Consider the following 19653-nt stretch of genomic DNA (forward strand, 5'->3'; position numbering starts at 1 on the left):
TTGTGTTTCACATAGATAAAATTGGGCTACTTAGCACTTTATAAACATTTTTAAATCTTACTATCTGTGCTTTTTTTATTATTTAAAAAACCCTGGCCACTAATGTGTGGTTTGTTTAATAACTTTTAGGATGGGGGGCCCAGATAATTATATTGTACGGGGCCCTGTGATTTGTGATGGCAACCCTGCATGTACACTCAGGCCTGGACTGGTAATCTGTGATTCTGGTAAATGCCGGTGCAGCTGCTGTAAAATGCCGTAGATGGGCTGGAGGGGGCTGTTTGGGCATTTGTGTATTTTGAATCTCACAATAACTGTGTATACAAATTCTCAGGCATGCCCTACTATTTAAGAATGAATTTTTCTATGCATGGCAACAGACCTGTATAGATATTCATGATCTATAGAATAGCATCTTAAACATGTATAGGACATGTACAAAACCAATGCAAATGTGGGCAGTACATTGAGATCTGGTGGACTAGATCTGTGCTGCCAGAGAAGTTATGCTGGATTAAAGCTGGAACATCATTTCTTAAATTGGCCAAATACAGACACCATACTTGTAATAAAAATCATATCAACATTTACTAAAATAATTCTTGCCCAAACTTCCATTGCTGTCTCCCATATATTGTTGGGTGGAAGGCAAGACGAGCCTCTGATTGTCTGATGCTAATGCAACTTATATCCAGCCCATCAAAGACTTTTGGTGGCCATACACTGGCCAATAAAAGCTGCAGACAGACCGAGTCGGCAGCTTATTGGCCCCTGTGTGGGGCCCTCCGACGGGCTTCTCCATTTGATATCTGGACGTAAGTTGGCCAGATGTCGATCGGACAGGGCTAAAAATCCCATCGGATTGTGGACCACGTCTGTTCGTTGATGCGGTCCCGCGATCTGACCGCCCGTATTTCTTTCATTATGATCCGATTGTTAGGCCGTAGGATCCACAATTGGATCAGCCTGATATCGCCCACTTCAAGGTGGGCATATCAGGGAAAGAGCGGATCTCTCTGTGTGAGGCCACCTCTACACTGCCATCTTCAGCACAATTAGTATACAGAGTTGTAGGGTAGGGGCAAACTGCCTTCAAATTCTTTAATAAGTCATACATATTATAGGTATGACCCAAAACATGTATTAACATTAGTGAGCTATCAGCATGTTCAGTTTATATTTGGGTTTTCGGGCAAATCTGGGCAGTTGGTAAAGGCTGTTCAAGCTGTACGACATTTGAAGGTCTACCAGTGGCAAACCATCAGTGTTATGCCAATGCATTATTAAATAACTTAACTCCATCTCTAACATAGATACACACCACAGAGACTCACCTCGTGACCTGTTTTTTGTCCTGCCTTCATGTAGAAAATAAAAACAGTATCGAAGGGGCGGCAGGGCAGTAGATCCAAGTACCCAATATCTTCAAAGAAGCCAGGCATGTGCGAGTCAAGTGCAATGAGGTGAGGAGGTAGGCGGCTGTTGGCAGGTTCCTGTTACATGGAGGAAGTCAAACATTATAAGCCAGACATGGAGACTATGTGTGAACTTCCTAAGGGTTATGTTGGATAAGATGCTTCCATTGGCTCTACTCACTCAGGATTACTTCCCACATACTTGAATGGGAAATAATTCTTTAAACTTTAGCAGCCATGTTTGCTAATGGCCAAGCAACACACTTCCCATTGGCTGTGCTCGTCAGAAGAAAGGAGGAGGGTTGTGGACCCTCGCTGGCAAGAGGATTCTTGTTTAGGGCAAGGTCCCTGTAATTATAATCAGAGACCCTGGGCTGGTGCTCCTGTTCACTGCTGGGTGTGCATTGATTATACTTTTCCATCTCTTAAAAAAACATACTATTCTATTCAAAAATAGAATGGAACAATTTAGACTGTATAATACAAATAGCCCTTTGTCTAAAGTAACATGATCAGCACACATTAGGAGGAGCTCCTTTAGCGAAATGTTCAGTCATTATGACTGAGACCCCCTACCAGTGTCAGACTGGCCCACCGGGATACCAAGAAAAGTCCCAATAGGCCCAGGTGTCAGTGGGCGCTCGTGCTGCAAAGAAAAGAGACTAGGAGAATAGAGATTGAGTGAGGAGAGGAAGAATAATAGTACAAGGTAAAAGAGTGGGCCTCTGGTCTAATATTAATTGGTGGGCCCCTGGTGTCCCAGTCCGACACTGCCCCCTACACTAAAACTGTGAGCTTCCATTTGTCCTAAACTTGAACGGTCACTAGGTTGGCTTCTGAAATAAAATCTAAAGTTTGCCAGTGTATTCCTTACTTTAAGTGCTTCAAGAGAGAGGAAGCCAAAGTGGGAGAGGAGAAGGCGGGCAGTTTGGAACTCCTGTGCTGGAGAGGGAGGCTTGCACTCAGTTACTGGGTCAGGATAACTTCTCTTATTCAGCTCCTCCTCTTTTTGATGGTCCAGACCAGTCTCGTATGATATCTGTTTGGCCATCCCCTGCTTTAGCTTGTCGTGCCTCTCTTCCAACTAAGGAAACAAAACAAACATTCCTCAGTGTCACTCGGCTTCTTCTCTATTGTGAGGCGTTGGTGGTATTAAAGTGCAGCTGTTAAGACATAAATCACGGCAAGTATAGAAGCACGAGGTCTAACTGTGATTTATGGAATCAAAATCCTGTACACAAGGAGAGAAAATGAGCACATAACCTGGTATGGAGTGAAAACAATCCCAAAATACTTCAGGAATAGCTTAGATCCCAAACTGTGGGGCTAGACCCCTGGAGGGGGGCATGTCTGAAAGCCAGTTAGGCTAAATTTTGGGAAGAATGGCTATTTGCTCTTCTAGATACACTAAAAAGCAGAGCTTGAAGGTGAGCTAACCAAAGTCTATCCACCACAGGCTTATATTATATTCTAAAGCTTTACTGCAATAGCTTTGAGGCTTAACTTCTGCAATGTATTCTCCTTCTATGTAACCAATACTTTTCCACACAAAAGGGACAGTGTAAGAGCCACAGAACAGGTGGGAGCAATGTCCAAGGAAGATACACAGATATTTATCATCATACTAAGGTCCTAATTTCTGCTAATGGGACCTTAAAGGAGTGGTTCATCTTTAAGTTCACTTTTAGTATGTTATAGAATGGCCGGCTCTAAGCAACTTTTCAGTTGGTCTCCATTATTTATTTTCTATAGTTTTATTAATTCTTTGCTTTTTTTCTTCTCTTTACAGCTTTCAAATGGAGGTCACTGACCCCATCTAAAAACAAATGCTCTGTAAGGCTACATACACATTTATTGTTATTGCTACTTTGTATTACTCATTTCTATTCAGGCCTCTCCTATTCAAATCAGTGCATGGTTGCTAAGGTAATTTGGATCCTAACAACCAGATTGCCGACATTGCAAATGGGAGAGCTGCTGAAAAAAAAGCCAAATAACTCAAAAACCACAAATAATAAAAAATTAAAACCATCTGAAAATTGTCCCAGAATATCACTCTCTCAATCATACTAAATGCAAACTCAAACATGAACAACCTCTTTAAGCCTTGGTTTTGGCGTTATCCAAAAAGAAAACCTGCCGTATGATGTATGCAAGTCAATGCGTCTCTTACCTCTTCATTAACGATCTCGTGCAAATCAGGGATACTTAGATCGGCCTTAACAAAGGGAATTTTATCCACCTCTTCTGGGAAAGGACGATGCTTAACATTGTATTTGATGCCTACGTAGTTATTAGGCTCCGGCCTTGGCTCAGGGATGAACATCTAGTGGGAAGGTGTAGACAAATGATATAAGCTGAATAACAGACGCATACCGAAATTGTAAATGGAGTCTAAATTGTAAATGTGTTATCATCACGTACCCTCTGATTGGCTCTTGCAGCTCGTGGAAGGTGACACAGTTGCATGGACCATGCATGGCGGCCAGACATCCCTCGGATCAGAACAGTGATTGATGGACTAGGGTTATCTGCACAGAAGAAAAGAAAACTATTATATTGGCTAAATTGTAAATGTGTTATCAAGTACCCTCTGATTAGAAAGAATCAAAACTCTTCAGATCAAGTGAAAAGGAGACAAAAAATAGACTGTCATATATATGCCACGTTACCCATTGATTTAAAGGAAATGAACACAATGCAACTCATCTATGGCCACATGTAATACTGGCTTTAGTGTGCTGCATCAATAGCTATAGAATAAAAACGAATTATGCAGCTGTAAACTTAAGGCAAAACAAACAAGATCATAGTAACCTACAAATGACATATATCATGCAAAGGAAACAGAAAACTATGCAACCAGGTTAAGCTTCTTACACCGGTCCTGAAAAGAACAGGCAGAGAATTTCTGCACATGGCTGCACTGTTCTTTATATTCTTTAAATAGCAGTGAGCCAGGAGCTTCAGTGCAAATGCATTATGTCCTTACTTTGTTCGTTGCCCAGCGGCTGCTCCAGCATGGCCAGTATAACACTGTTGTCCAGCACAAAGTATCGGAAGCTGTACTTGCTGACCGTAGGCAGCCTAGAGTACGTGATGAGGGTCATCTCATTTACTAGGCTGCAGGGGGAGGCCGGGCCACTAGGAGGGGGAAAAGCCCCAAGTAGCTGCATGATACTGAGAGACACAGACGGAAAAAGACAGAGAGATATAAATTAGTACCTAGATTTCTATGGCTACACTTTCCAGATTTTCCCCATTAAAGAACAAGTAAATCTTTCATTTTAAAATCCCTAAAGAAACTCTAGAAGAAACAGCCCACAACATCCCAACATTGAGTCTTTTTCTTTTACTTGGGTAGCTTTTAACTTTAGATTGAACGCCTTCAGTTCGAGTTGTCAGCTTACCTGCGGTGTAGGAGGCTCTCTGACATTGGCCAATATCAATTGACAGGATTAAAGGGGACCCGTCCCCCAAATTGTTTTTAAAAAAAATCCTATTTTATCACTTTAGTCAAGCAAAATAAACCTTAATTATACAATATAAATGATATGAATCTGGTTTACTTCAGTCTGGGAACTCATAATTATAGCAAGCAGGCAGGAGCCATTTTGTGGACACTGTTATTAAGACAAGCCTTGCATCATCTCAGAATCTTGTTTGTGCACCAGAATGGGGACCCGGTGTCCATCCCCATGCCCTGAGAATGAGGGAATGTGGGGAGAGCAGTGATATCTAGGAAGTGCTGAATGGAAATTGAAAGTAATTCTCTGCCCCGCCGGTGGGACAGACAATATTTGATTGACAGCTGAGATGTTTAAATGAGCTTACAACAGCTATGAATGCTGTAATAAAAAATGTAATTTGGATTTCATGTTTAATTTGAAAAGGACTTTTATTATACAGATTTTTGTGTCTGGGTGACGGGTCTACTTTAAGCACATTGTTACGACCTAGAGAAAAGGAATTTCCTGTGTAGAGATCAGCGCCTAAGTCAATGGAAAGTGTAGTATATTTACGTAACAATGGGAATCACCCAGTGCTCCAAAAAATAGATTTCTACGGGAGTGTTTCCCTTTCCTTTTGTGTTATGGATGCCCCCCTCTTTTTTTATATTAATTTTAATCCTGTGGGGGGGGGGGGGAGAGAGAACCTTGGGTAAAGCAGGAGCTGCTGTTCTCTGTTCTGCCATCGAAATGCGTTAGGAGAGGGGGAGCTCGCACGGACCTGCAGAAAACAACACAAGGAAGCCGGCTGTATCATCCTCTGGGACTTTCCAAACGGAAATATTACACGAGATTACCCCATAAGAGAAATGTGAGTGTGATGTTTGTTTTTATTTGAAGTTTTATGATTAAAATAGTATCACACTATTTTTGGTTTTATCTTTGCATTGGAGCCCGTGAGACGTGAGCACTAAGAGTGGGATTGCCACGAGGATCCATTACATGCGCTACACCACAGCAGTGGTTTGTGAGTAGGCATTTTGGCCATTCAGTGGAGGTGTTAATTTTGGGGTTAAAGCACAGGAACAACTGTTGTACTTACCACCCCCCCCCCCAGGATTAAAATGAATATAAAAAAAGGGGGCATCCATAACACAAAAGGAAGGGGAAACACTCCCGTAGAAATCTATTTTTTGGAGCACTGGGTGATTCCCCTTGTTACGTAGATATACTACACTATATTAGTTTCTAAATTTCCATTGCCTTAGGCGCTGATCTCTACACAGGAAATTCCTTTCCTTTTCTCTGGGACTTTTATGCGCAGTGGGGAGACTGCGGAGAGGTCGGTAGGAAACCAACAGCACCAGCATTTTTAAACTTGGGACATTTGTAAATATTTGTCACTTTTGATTACATTGTTACGGCCTGCAACCCCGTCGCTGTGATCCAATCTTTTGGCTGTAGGGCCCAACATCGGCCAACTCACGGTGTGCATATTGGGAAAGATTTGATCATTTGGTGAACATGTCAAATGAGGGGATCTGTCAATGTATGGCCAGCTTTAAGAAGAATTAAGCTTATCTAAATAAGTAGCTAGAAATGTACATTATGTTTTGGGTTTCTGTACCAGCCCAATTAAACCACAGCCCTTTGTTAGGGTAGATCTGTGCCTCCAAAGATGCCCCAGTAGCTCCCCATCTTTACTGCTGATTCACTGCACATACTCTGTGCTGCTGTCACTTACCTGAGCTTAGGGACAGTCGCACAATATACTGAATATATATAAGATAAATTTAACAATATAAGGCTGAGATAGATTAGCGAATAATTATTGGTACATTCCGCGCAGGAACCATCACAATTAGCATCAGAATTTAAAAATCAGCCCTGTAGCATCAGCTTATATTACAGGTGAACCTCATTTTCTGCTCGAGTGTGTGAGTTTCGCAGACATTTTCCAAGATAGTGACCCCCCCCTGTGACAAATCTGAAGGTCTGGATCGTAACTACTATAGAGATGCTGAACCTTTAGGCTGCTTTAATAAGTTCTATATATAAAATATGGAATTCTAACCATTCATTTTTAGGGTTTAGTTGTCCTTTAAAGGGGAACCAAGCCCCTACTGTTAAAAATTGCTTACCCCTACCCTACATAGTGCCCCCTCCCTGCTCCTACCCCCTCCACCTATGTGTTAACTCAGGTAATTCTTTACTCTCCTATAGGTGCAGATTCAGCGCAGCAGAGCTCATGGGCGCCATCTTCCAGCTCATCGGTCTTCTTCCTTTCCGTCGGCAATTTCGGCACATGCACAGTTGTCACGAACTGGAAGACTGCTCCACTTCCGCATGCGCCGATACATCGCTAACTTCCAGAAAAAGACCGAAGAGCTGAAGATGGCGCATTTGAGTGAACCACTCCTTTAAAATGTTCCCTTTAAATTTTAGGTTTGCATCAGCAGTAAGCAATCAAGTCACATCATATGGAGCATTTGCGCATACGCAGTTAACATTCGGCAGCTTCAGGAAAGCAAACGATCGCAGCAGCACTTCCGGGGCGTGTGTGATGTCACTTTCAATCTTCGGTGGCGCACTGCACAGATCCCCCCCCCAGTGGGAATGACTGCAAGATCTCATACACATTAACTGATGGTTGTCTGTCCCTTTGTTTACTTTGGCAAAAGGCACAGTGAACGATTGTTTAACGATGATTTTCATCGTTTCATAAGGAAACTTTTTAAACCTCTTTGATCGACTGTTGGGACGATTTTGTCAGAATGATACAATCGTTTACACCCCATCAATTTAACGATATGCAAACAATTCTATTGGAGCTTGCTACAATTGGTCTTTTCACGCAACACGCCTGCGTATGGCCACTTTTAAAAAGGCCATCAGACTCAATGTTGGGAGAGAGGTATGTTATTTAGGGGGCTTAAGGTGGCCATACATGGATAGATCTGCTCGTTTGGCGATGTCGCCAAACTAGCGGATCTCCCTCCGATATGCCTTGAGGTGGGAAATATCGGGCTGATCCGATCGTGGGCCCTAGGGCCCAACGATCGGATCCTAGCGTTCGCAAACGGGCGGTCGGATCGCGGGACCGCATCAACGAACAGATGCGGCCGCGATCCGACGGGATTTTTTAACCCCATCCGATCGAGATCTGGCCGACTTTCGGCCAGATCTCGATCGGGGAAGCCTGTCAGGGGGCCCCATACACGGGCCAATAAGCTGCCGATTCGGTCTGTCGGCTGCTTTTATCGGCCCGTGTATGGCCACCTTTAGAGAGTATTTTAGAGATTTTACTTATTTACAGTGCTGATATAAACACGTCTGAGATAGAAATCCTCAGCAATCCATTATATCAATGTACAAGACAGTATCTCTACATGCCGTCATACTTACCATGTTAGTGTTGCTTCTGCCGCATCTTTCACTCTCATAGAGGCTGGATTGGGCTCCTTATCCCCTTTGTAACGCACCTCCTGTAGTTCGGGATTTTTTGATTTGCTACCAGATATACCCAGTTCTACAATCTCAAGAACCTCTTTTAGACAATCCTACACAATAAAATAGTCCAGAATCACATAGATGTTACATGAGTACAGTCCAGTATATGAGTCACTATGGGAAAGCTGAAATAAGGAGGGAGGTAGGGGTATATGGAATAGGAGGCGTTATAGGGAGGGTTATATAGAGCAGATGGAGGAATTATACGGAGGGTTATAAAGAACAATGCTGAAATAAGGAGGGAGGTAGGGTTATATGAAGCCACAGGAGGAGTTATAGGGAGAGTTATATGGAGCAATAGGAGGAGTTATAGGGAGGGTTATATTGAGTCATAGCAGGAGTTATAGGGAGGGTTATATGGAGCAATAGGAGGCGTTATAGGGAGGGTTATATGGAGCCACAGGAGGAGTTATAGGGAGAGTTATATGGAGCAATAGGAGGAGTTATAGGGAGGGTTATATGGAGCCACAGGAGGAGTTATAGGGAGGGTTATATGGAGCAATAAGAGTTATAGAGAGGGTAAAATGGAGCAATAGGACGAGTTATAGGGAGGGTTATATGGAGCAATAGGAGGAGTTATAGGGAGAGTTATATGGAGCCATAGGGGGCGTTATAGGGAGGGTAATATGGAGCAATAGGAGGAGTAATGGGGAGGGTTATATTTTAAGCAATAGGAGGAGGGCTAAAAGACTGCATGCTGCTTGGAAAAGGTATGCAAAAATAGGATTATATGCATGTTTTAGGTGACAGGCACTGTTTTCTAAGGTTCCCTATTAACATCCAGGATAAAAGGGAAGATGCAATAAACTCCACTAAAAAACCTGCACAAGTCAAGGTTGGTCACCTTTTCATTTAACATGTCTGGATGCTCTGTAAGCCACACGCACAGGCACTGAAAGGCAGCTACAATCATGGAGTGGAGATCCCGGGAATGAAGAGGAGCTGGTCGGGAGCACTGGTATACAATGTAGGTGCACACAGAACTCACTGCCCTCTTCCTGTCTGAAGAGTCTATACCAACCTTTACCTAAGAAGAGAATAAAGCTTGGCATTTTTTTTTTTTTTTACTGTGAATATACGTTTCATGTCATTTGTAGGCTAACTTGTCACCCGCGGGACTAGCATTCAGGTCAGTGGTGGGACATAGGACAGAACTCTAGCAAAGCACCCTCCTGTTAGGTTGCTCTACTCTGGGACGGGCTTATTCAAGTTGAGAACAGGTGGGGAAAATTACCAACCTGTGCATCGCTGTGCTCAAAAGAAAGGACAAGGCAGCAAGCAATATAACAAATTAAAAAAAACTTGCATGTGCCTTGTGCTTCTGAACTAATTGAAAATGAGTTTGTAGGTCACTTCTCTGGTGTGACTCAATAAAGCCCAGTGAAGTTGTGTTTTATTCATTGTCTAAACAAAGGTGCCACTGAGCATGTAGTGCTTAATGTAGCTTGAAATAATACATATGCACGTTGCCCCATAAAGCTGGCCAAAAATGAGCTACAGCAAATGTTATATAACAATATAATGCTTTCTAGAAATGGAGCGGAATTTTCAGAAGCTCTTAAGGGATTTTCATTCCTGGTGTTTATTATCACATACATGACTTGATGCTGCACTACAGAGCATAAAATGCACATCTGAAATAGGTCTGATATGAATGGTTTCCCAACCTATTATTAGTTGCTGGCATAGTTTTTAATAACTGGCTTTAAAGGCTACAAGCAAATTCTAAAGGGGAACTATCGCAAAATGAAAATTTTACATAAGCTTCAGCATACTGACATTCTAAATACAATCAATTCAAAATTCTGCACCGTTTCTATTTTGTACCGGAATCAGTTAGTTGAGTGGGCTCTAATACATCTGCTAGGAAAGAAAGCGCCCCCCCCCATAAGATATATTGGATCTAACTGTCAATCAATCGGACGCCCAACTCCTGCATGAAGACAGAATGGAGAGAAACAGATGCTGAGAGAGGCAAAGTGAACATAAACATGACTATTTTAGAAACAATGCAGACTATTTAATTGATTGTATTTACAACGTTTCTTATTTCAGTATGCTGAAGCGTATATTAAATTTTCATTTTTGCGATAGTTGCCCTTTAAGGGCTTTTCCTACAGAAATGTGCTTAGCACAGGGGAATATCTATGCTGGCATAGTTTTATGCGCTCTCTCTAAAGAAACTGTGTGTAAAATAAGGGGTGGTGTTCCTGGTAATTTGTGCTATGGTATAGTTTTATGGTTTCACTCTTTGGACTATGAAAAAAATCTATCATTTGTCCCTGCTATGGAGAGTTACATTCATGGATCATTCTGTCCATACCCTCCCCTATTTCTTGTGGTGTGGAGTAGTGATGTGTGGGTCGATATTTTCCAGACCCATAACCGGGTTCCTTTTATAGACCCGCCAATGATGTCACAAAAGGGGCGGGGCGCACAGGTGTGCGTCTATAAAAGTTCAAGCCAAAAGCCAGCATTTATAAGGTTGCGGGCGGTGAGAGTAGTCCGAAAAGCTCAACCTGCACACGCCCCAGAAAGATGGGTGCGAGGTCGGCCCAAACCTGCCCAACACGCTGGTATCGGGCCTGCCCGCACATCACTAGTGTGGAGTCCACAACAAATTATATCCCAAATCATGCAATCCCATTAATACCAGGTACTGACCTTGGCCAATCCAGACAGCAGTTCCAAGGCAGCCAGCGAGATGCTCATGTCTGGCCTCCACTGCGAGTTGAGTCTCTGGGTGACCAAGTGAATGCTGCGCATGAGCAGGCCGGCCGCTGTATCTGTATTAAGAGCTAGGATGTAACCGCAAAACCAGAGCAAAGCAAGGGGGAAGTAGAAGGGAAAAACAACCAGGAATTAGTAACGGGAAGCAGACAATCTGGGGACAGCCAGAGTGAGCACAGAGAAGAGACAGATACAAACCATGCTCATTATTCTTTCCCTCTCCCCAAAACAGCCATTACGTGATACAGGTTTGTGGATGGTGTTAATCAGAAAGCCCTACAGAAAGGGTTAACCCAACAGGTAAATTCACAGCAGATTTACAGGGTGAGGGGAATGCTTTCATAGAAAATAATAGTGTGCATGCACCTGGTCAAGCATTTGCTGGTGTACGTCCAACGGATTATAACATGGGGGAGTTGGCAGCACCAGAAATCAATTATTTAGTGGTATCAGCTCTATAAAGCCTTTGGTGTATATAGATCACATTCACATGCACATCTGCTATTCAACTACAGTCTTCTGCTTGCACAGGAAAAAGAACAATGAAAATAATTCAAATTCACAAATCGCCTCAAGTAGATTTGCCTCTGGTGGGTAACCGATAACACCATTATGTTCTACAGAGCTTATCTGCTGTATAACCTGAGCCTTTTCTACTTTGAATGGCTGCCCCCATTGCAGCTTATTTATATAAACAATAATAGTGTTTCTGAAGCAAACTGTTTTTTAAACACTTTCTCATTCTTTGATGTTACTGTCCCTTTAATACATTCAGCTCCACAGCCCTGGCTAAATCTATGTTGGAAGGGCAAGAAGAGTGGTAAGCAGGGGGGTACTATGGGGGACAAGGTGGGTTGGGGCAGTAAACAGAAGGGTGGTTTGGTGGATGGCAGGTGGACAGACGCAGTGATGAGCCTACTGCAGGCCAACTCTCCAAATCATTTTTCCTTCTTCATCACTCACTTTCATTATTCTCTTAATTACTTTTCCATACATACGCTCATCTATCCTTTCCTTTATTTCTTCTCTTTGCTCTTATATAGAAATGTGTAGAAAGGCCATGGAATAGGCCCAAAAGGCAAATAGTTGGATAAGCAGGAGGGCCCCACTGACACCTGGAGCCACCCTGAGTTTCCTGTTATCCCAGTGGGTCAGTCTGACACTGGAGGGCGAGTGATGGGGGTAACAAGTGGGAGAGAGGTCAAGAGGAATTTGCTTTGTGTGCCAGTACCCCTTGGCCCGGCTCAGCATGGGGGTGGAACACTTTTTTAAGAAGATACAAATCCGCCCAGGATAAAAAATGGTAACTAGACAATTGTAACAATCTGGCACCCCCAGGGTTTTAGGTTTTCCCTTCTCCTTTACAAGGACCCAATCTCCTAAAAAGCCTATTTAAGTCAAATATTGAGATATAGAAGAAGATGTGTTCATTTCACTACTATGAGCTAAATAGATGAGACAATGAAATAGCTCATGGGAGCTCTGACAAGATCTCTTTTTAATCCTTAATACGAAGGGGGTGGTTCACCTTTGAGTTACCTTTTAGTATTTTATAGAATGGCCAATTCTAAGCAACTTTTAAATTGATCTTATTTATTTTGTATAGTTTTTAAATTATTTGCCTTCTTCTTCTTCTGACTCTTCCCAGATTTCAAATGGGGGTCACTGACCCCATCTAGAAAACAAATGCTCTGTAAGGCTATAAATTTACTGTTATTGCTACTTTTTATTCTTAAGCTTTCTATTCAGGTCCTTACCTATTCATATTCCAGTCTCTCATTCAAATCAAAGCATGGGTTCTAGGGTGATTTGGACCCTAGCAACTACATTGCTGAAATTGTGAACTGGAGAGCTGCTGAATGAAAAGCTAAATAAATACAAAACCTCAAATGATAAAAAATGAAAACCAACTGCAAATTGTCTCAGAATATCACTCTCTACATCATACGAAAAGTTAATCTAAAGGTGAACAACCCCTTTAATATGGTAGCCAGAGTAAATGCTATTCTATTTCTGTAGCACAATAAATATTAATTATAATTATTAAAAATAATTGTGTCATTTCAATATATACACGGATATATAGCAATAAGGACAGGCTAAGGTTTAATGTAATTCAACTGTGACTTGAGAGTCGGCTCAATAAAATATCTGCTGTGAATTAACAATACCATTTTGCAATGAACATTTTGATGAAAACCCATGCAGTATATTTGAAGTATGGGGGACAGAAAGGTTAAATTGTGCAGATAAAACCAACATTAAACCAGGAGACCCTTGTGATTGTTAGTAGTTTAATTATCATTGGAGAAATTTGGAGTGGATTGGGTGTAATGTAGAGAAAATGAAACTGATTACAATAAGAGATGGTTGGACTGATACCTGGGTATCCTACAGGAGACACAACACCAGAGAAAAGAAGGTTATTGCTTGAGTAATCATTATCAAATGCACTAACGCACATCTAACACCTGTCTAACTATCTACCCAAGTCCAACTGTCAGTCTGAGATATCCAATAACAGTGTTTAATTAGACTAATGTAATGATTTTTGTCGCTTTTGAATTATTTGCCTTTCCACTGTGCCTCTATTAAACATTTAAGTTAAAATATGACATGGTTGCTAAGGTGAGTATTCTTAGAGACCGCACAGCAGATTAGTTGTGAGAATATATCTGAAGGTTTGCCACTTAAGAAAGGCTGGTCCTGGTTCTTAATCCTGGGTCCCCCAGATATTTCTACACTATAAGAAGCAGGATTTTAGTTAAGGGCCTGCAGATGTACCAAACAAATTTGGGATGCAAAAATGTTCCTGCAGTTTTTGCGGCTATTTAATTTGTTGGTAATAACAAACAGAAGCAAACACGGCACTGGGACAATTCCATGTGACAATACAACATGCTGAGTTAATGAAACACAAATAAACTGCAGTAGGATTTGCGGATTGGGAGCAGCAATGATTCACGGGTAGTTACAGCTAAAACATATCAACTGACCTATGGCGCTTCATGCTGTACAATTTCGCCCAGTATTGGGTGCATGTGCTATATCTATTCTGAAATATGTGTGGATTGTGAAGTGAACAAAATTAAGACTAAAGTCTACAACAACCAATGTTTGATCTACATTAAAAAAATAAAGCCCTTTTCCCACTAGTGAGTTACAGGTTCAGAGGGTAAAAAGATCATTGAAAGTTTATTTTTTTAAGACATTTTCTATGAAGTTTCAGGAGAAAGAGGTAAGGGTAATCGCCTTTAAATGTCTAATTTTCTTCTGTATTGTCAGAATTCATGGGGAAATGCATTTAGCATTGTAAAACTTCTGTTACGCTCAGTGGAGGAAGGTTTTGAAATGGATATTCCAATTTTAGTGGACATTCCAATCTCTACAAAATAAAGGGCTGTGGACTCCTTTCTGGAGTTAGCATTATGGCATACCCCAAACTGCACTAATTGGAGCTCACTGAAATAGTATGTGCCAAATTGGCAGCACTCAGCGTAACAAGCAGTAAAATCACCGCACTAATAGTGACAATCATATCACAATCCCCAACTGCAAGAGGATTTGCCAGCATTTATTCTAAGTATCTATCCTACAATATAAAACCTCTGATAAAGGAACATATATAGGAGGTAGCACATCTTTGAGACCTAGAAATGTTATTTTATTCTAAGAATACTGTGCATTCCAAATATTCTAGCAACCTCTCAGATATGTGTGGTAGATCATCTTACCGTAATCTCTCAGCAGGGCTTGTGCAGGTCTCTCACTGTCCGGGGTAGTAGGCTCTGTGCTGTTGCCACTTGCTGTGCTTATACCGCTGTTTGTTCGACTGTGGCTTTTCAGCAGGTTATTCTCAATCTATGGAGGAAGACCCATTCAGAACATAGACAGAATTGCTCAAATACCAATGGAAACTGTATTTGTCACCCTTACCATTTCTACCTGGTTGCCAGTTGCCTCCAAAAACGCAGAATCTTGGACTATGTTTAACATGGCACCTGCAAAACAAAACGGCAATGAATTTAACTCATATTCCCACCCTTCTCTGTTCCATTGCAGATTTTATTTTAAAATGTTGTTCACTTCAGAATTTTTCCATGAACCCAAAAGCTAGCATCCTCATTCTTATCTGAATAAAAAAAAAATGGAAATGTCAGTACAGACCTAGAATCATTTGTGTATTGTTTGGATCCGTTTCAGTTTGCAATGCTCCTATCAGTATATTGACAAGTCGAAGCTTCAGAGAAAGAAAGGTGACTGGTTTGTCGCTGCCCAAACTGTCATCATTGCTAAACTTTCCTTCCAGTAGGACCTCAGAAGAAACAAATTGTTGTAGTTAAAGCCAAGGACAAAAATACCATCAAAAAGTCAGTTTGTGATATGAAAATTAAAAAAATATATATTTTATATAAATCATTTATGCACAGAAGAAACAAACAACCACTGCTTTATTGGTAGACTGCCAAAAGCTTCATTTTCAACCCATAACGCTCCTATTGTATTGTGATGCCATAAGGAGTCAAAGTGCGTACTTGGCTTAGTAGTGCAGGAGGTGGACATATCACTGGGAATACAGCACAATGAACAGGCTGTTAAAGGAGAAGGAAAGGCTTCTTACACTTGGGGGTGCCAAAAGTTAGGCACACCAAGTAATTGTATTGCTTACCTGAAGCCCAAGGCCGGTGCTCCTATCAGCAGAAAACTGCAACGGCCCAGGGTTATACGAGTAAACACCACAGAGAGATCCTCTTCCAGCTTCTTCTGTCTTCAAATTTACCAGGGCAGATGCATGTGCATTCAAACAAAATAACCGACTTTTTAGTTAAAGTTCGGCTTTTCGTTCTACTGCGCATGCAAAGGCGTATGAAGAAAGCGGAAGCCGGAGGAGGATCGCTCTGTGGTGCTCACTGGTATAACCCCAGGCCTGTGCAGTTTTCTGCTGATAGGAGCACCGACCCGGGTGCCTAGCATTTAGCACCCTCAAGTGTACGAAGCCTTTCCTTCTCCTTTAAGGATCCTTCCTATGGCAGGGATCATGTGTCTAAGATTTTCACATAGCCATATAGAAAGACAACCAAAATATATGCTGCTTTTACTATTCCCCTTTAGTAGAAAATGTAAAGGTCTAGTGGCCCTTTATAAAAAAAGTATAAACAAAAGAATAAATATAGCAAATGGGGGTTGCAAAAAGAAAAGTAAATATAAAGCCCTCAGAGAAGAATATCAAGTGGAAGTGCCAGTACCTCTGACCTGAGGGTGCCAAAATGGTGGGGTAGAGGCAGCAGCGAAAGTAAAATATGAATGGAGGATCTTCTGAGCTCTGTGGGGTTAACGTAGTTTTTAAACTTTGAAAGTTCCCTGTAAAATAAAGAAACAGGGCGATGTTGGTACAAAGGGAAATGAGAGTTATAAAATGCATTTATCCTACAGGATTTGCAAGACTTACTACATATTATTGTATTGGATGCAATCAGTTTAGTGTTTAGTGCTGGATCACCAGTTTCTTATTCAGGATCCCACGAGAAAGACAAAGCTGCACTAATGCTACATATCTATAAGCCAAATGTTTTTCCTAATCTGGGTACACAATGGATAAAATTAGCCTATTAATTGCAAAAAGGATTTTAAGTCCAATGGATATCAGCCAGACAAATGAATCCTTATCCAGCCATTTAGGTAGCTATCAAACGACTGGATCTGGATCTGTACAGGTCTTTTCCTTTGTCACAAGTTGTCCATTGACTTGACTTTGATTCATGTGAGCCCTGTTTTTGATTTTTTTTTAAACAAACAATAAAGCAAATGGGACACGTTGGGCCATCTTTCACGATTTTGCACACTGGCCAGGGATAGGCATAACACATTACCAAAAAAATACCTATTTATACAGTATAGGAAATGCAAAGAAAGCAGTGTTTAAAGACACCGTCACATATTTCACTCGAGAGGTTTTAAATGCTATCAGTGCCATGTAATATGCAGCATAAAGGAGAAATGGCAGACGGCTTTTGAGAAAGAGAAGGGTGAACACAGTGGTGGTTAGCCCTCTGAGATAATATCAGTAACTGTATGAGTCCTTTTTTAAACTGAAAGTGTGAAGCCCAGCAGAAGAACTATAAAACAAGATAAATGGGTGGGGGACAGAACAACAACATGGGAGACATGAAATGGTTGTCCATTGGAAGAGGAACTTTCCTATATAATAATTTACCTGTCTGGCAAAATGGTTTCAAGTGCAGAGATGAAATAAGGAACCACAACATTTATCCCCTTGAGGTCACAACAGAAAAGAGGCGGAGAGTTCAGGATGATGCTTGCTAGAACAGGGTGGCAGATGAAGTCGCCAATCTGAAGACCTTGGACTAAGGCCATATAAAACCTACAGAGACAATGGCATAAAGGAAAATTTACTGTACAGGTATGGGACCTGGTATTCAGAATACTCTGGGTTTTCAGGATAACAGATCTGAAATTTCGATCTTCATAACGCATACTAGAAAATCATTTAAACATTAAATAAACCCAATAGGCTGCTTTTGCTTCCAAGAAGGATTAATTATCTTAGTTTGGATAAATTACAAGGACATTATTTTTAAAAATGTGGATAACATGGAGTCTATGGGAGATGGCCTAAGCGTAATTGGGAACTTTTTGGATAGTGGGTTTCCGTATAACAGATCCCACATCTGTATCAGGCATAGGAAACAGCTTCTTGCGTAGAAATGATCAGTTATCATACTTATATCCAGTGCTATGCATAGGGTTAGGGATGTAGTTACCCGAGGATTAAAAAGGGCTTGTATGGTGGCTGCCAAGGGCCCAAACACAGCTGCTAATTAATTGCTTTTTGTAGGCGAAACTTATCATGAAGCATAAGAGATAATCCTTGTGATGTGTAATGGGAATATTTATTTGCCGCTGCAGGCATTTCATTTGCTGGTGTTGCACAGCAATAATATTGTTGCAGCCTAAAACAGTTCCCCATACCTTTGTTTATACTTTGTAAAATAGATTATAGAAAATATGACATTTCTAGCCATTTTCATATTTAGGATTTACTCCTACTTCAAAAGGAAATCTGGTGTATGCCATAGGTGTTGCCCCCGTGAGCACAGAGTTCTGTTTGTCCAGATATGGCATAAACCAGATTTCCTTTTAAAGTAGGAGTAAATCCTAAATATGACTATGGCTAGAAATCCCATATTGTATATAATAAAAATATTGCACCAGCCTAAAGGTTCAGCATCTATTGTAATGATCCAGATCTTGTCACAGGAGCTCCCCTTCTTGGATTTTATTAGAAGTGTCTGTGAGACACTTGCCCCCATACGTAATAACAGGCACTAAGTTTGCTCAGGAGCAATAACCCATATCGACCAATAAGATGTTTGCTTTTATAAAGGTGACCAGTAAACGCCACCTGCTGAATGGTTGCTATGGTTTACTGCACCTGGGCAAACTTAGTGCCTTTTATTACATAACTGCATTAGAGGTTGTCACAAATTATTAAGCAATACAAGTGATACAAATCAATGTTACTGGGCTGATTAGAACATTCGGATGCTAATTGCACTGGTTTCGGTGTAGTCGTGTAATGGGCATCAGATTTATTTGCTATTCAGCTTTGTATTGTGTTTACAGAATACTGTGAGTCAGTCCCTAAGATAAGGTAAGTGACAGCAGCACAGAGCATGTGCAGTGAATCCGTAGAAAAGAATATGGGGAGCTACTGGGACAACTTCAGTTTCATAGATCTTTACTGCTAAATGGCTGCGGTTGCCTTAGACTTTTACAGAAGCCCAAAACATAATGTACAACATTTCTACCCTACTATAGTTAAACTTTAGTTCTGCTTTATGGGATACAAAGATATTTTTACAAACCACAGGTATGTCCTTTCCAGGACTCAGTTTCCTAATCTAAATGTCCTAGAAGGGGACTAGAAGTTGGTATCTGTACAAAAGAAAATGTAATATTTTGAAAAAAAATAATGTGACCGCCAGAAAGTTGGCTAGTCTGGACTACAGTGAGGTGGCTAAGGCAGGCAAATCCATGAATGGTGTGATAAATGGAGGTAGGCCAGACCAGCAGGAAGCACAAAACAAAAATGTACATATACCTGGAGAGATATGCAGGCAGGATTTCCTCTCCCGTTTTCTTGCTGCAAAATATCCTACACAAGGTCCCACAAGCCTCGGCTCTTCCTGCCTCATAATTCTCCGGAAATTCTGCGGCTTCAAACACTGTGCTGGAAACCATGGTGTCTGTGGACATTTGGGAACCTTTACGACGAAACTCAACAGCGGCCTGGGTTGTCATTGCTGCGGGAACGGAGAAGTGTTTAACACCCGTCACCACACAACTGAGAAGGGCACTTAGGATCATGGGAAACAAACGCAAAGATTTAGCACCCATAATGGATGATGCTCAGAGGGCTTGATTATTGTAAAAGGGTTTTAGGAAGGCATAACAATGTGGTCCCCAATTCTACGTAACTATACCATTCCATACATAATCTGTATATAATACACAAAAGCTATAAAGAT

At 41.3% G+C, this 19653-nt stretch overlaps 1 protein-coding gene across 12 annotated transcripts in view; it reads right to left on the minus strand.

The window, feature by feature from the left end:
- ralgapb.L (Ral GTPase activating protein, beta subunit (non-catalytic) L homeolog) overlaps positions 1-19653 on the minus strand; it is a 47002-nt gene that overhangs the window by 4997 nt on the left and 22352 nt on the right. For 5 of the 12 annotated variants that reach the window (XM_041576964.1, XM_041576963.1, XM_041576969.1 and 2 more), the window contains 15 exons: positions 19227-19428; positions 17319-17486; positions 16351-16465; positions 15272-15419; positions 15041-15105; positions 14839-14965; positions 13487-13495; positions 11039-11172; positions 9219-9401; positions 8270-8424; positions 4408-4595; positions 3840-3946; positions 3589-3741; positions 2290-2499; positions 1335-1493 (listed from right to left, as the gene is read on the minus strand). In XM_041576964.1, coding sequence (XP_041432898.1) covers positions 1335-1493; positions 2290-2499; positions 3589-3741; positions 3840-3946; positions 4408-4595; positions 8270-8424; positions 9219-9401; positions 11039-11172; positions 13487-13495; positions 14839-14965; positions 15041-15105; positions 15272-15419; positions 16351-16465; positions 17319-17486; positions 19227-19428 — 2123 coding nt within the window. The remainder of the gene's footprint in view (positions 1-1334; positions 1494-2289; positions 2500-3588; positions 3742-3839; positions 3947-4407; positions 4596-8269; positions 8425-9218; positions 9402-11038; positions 11173-13486; positions 13496-14838; positions 14966-15040; positions 15106-15271; positions 15420-16350; positions 16466-17318; positions 17487-19226; positions 19429-19653) is intronic. The other 7 variants (XM_041576965.1, XM_041576970.1, XM_018235265.2 and 4 more) reach the window with 4 other exon arrangements.

The sequence above is a fragment of the Xenopus laevis genome, chromosome 9_10L (genome assembly GCF_017654675.1).
Source record: "Xenopus laevis strain J_2021 chromosome 9_10L, Xenopus_laevis_v10.1, whole genome shotgun sequence".
Classification (NCBI taxonomy): domain Eukaryota; kingdom Metazoa; phylum Chordata; class Amphibia; order Anura; family Pipidae; genus Xenopus; species Xenopus laevis.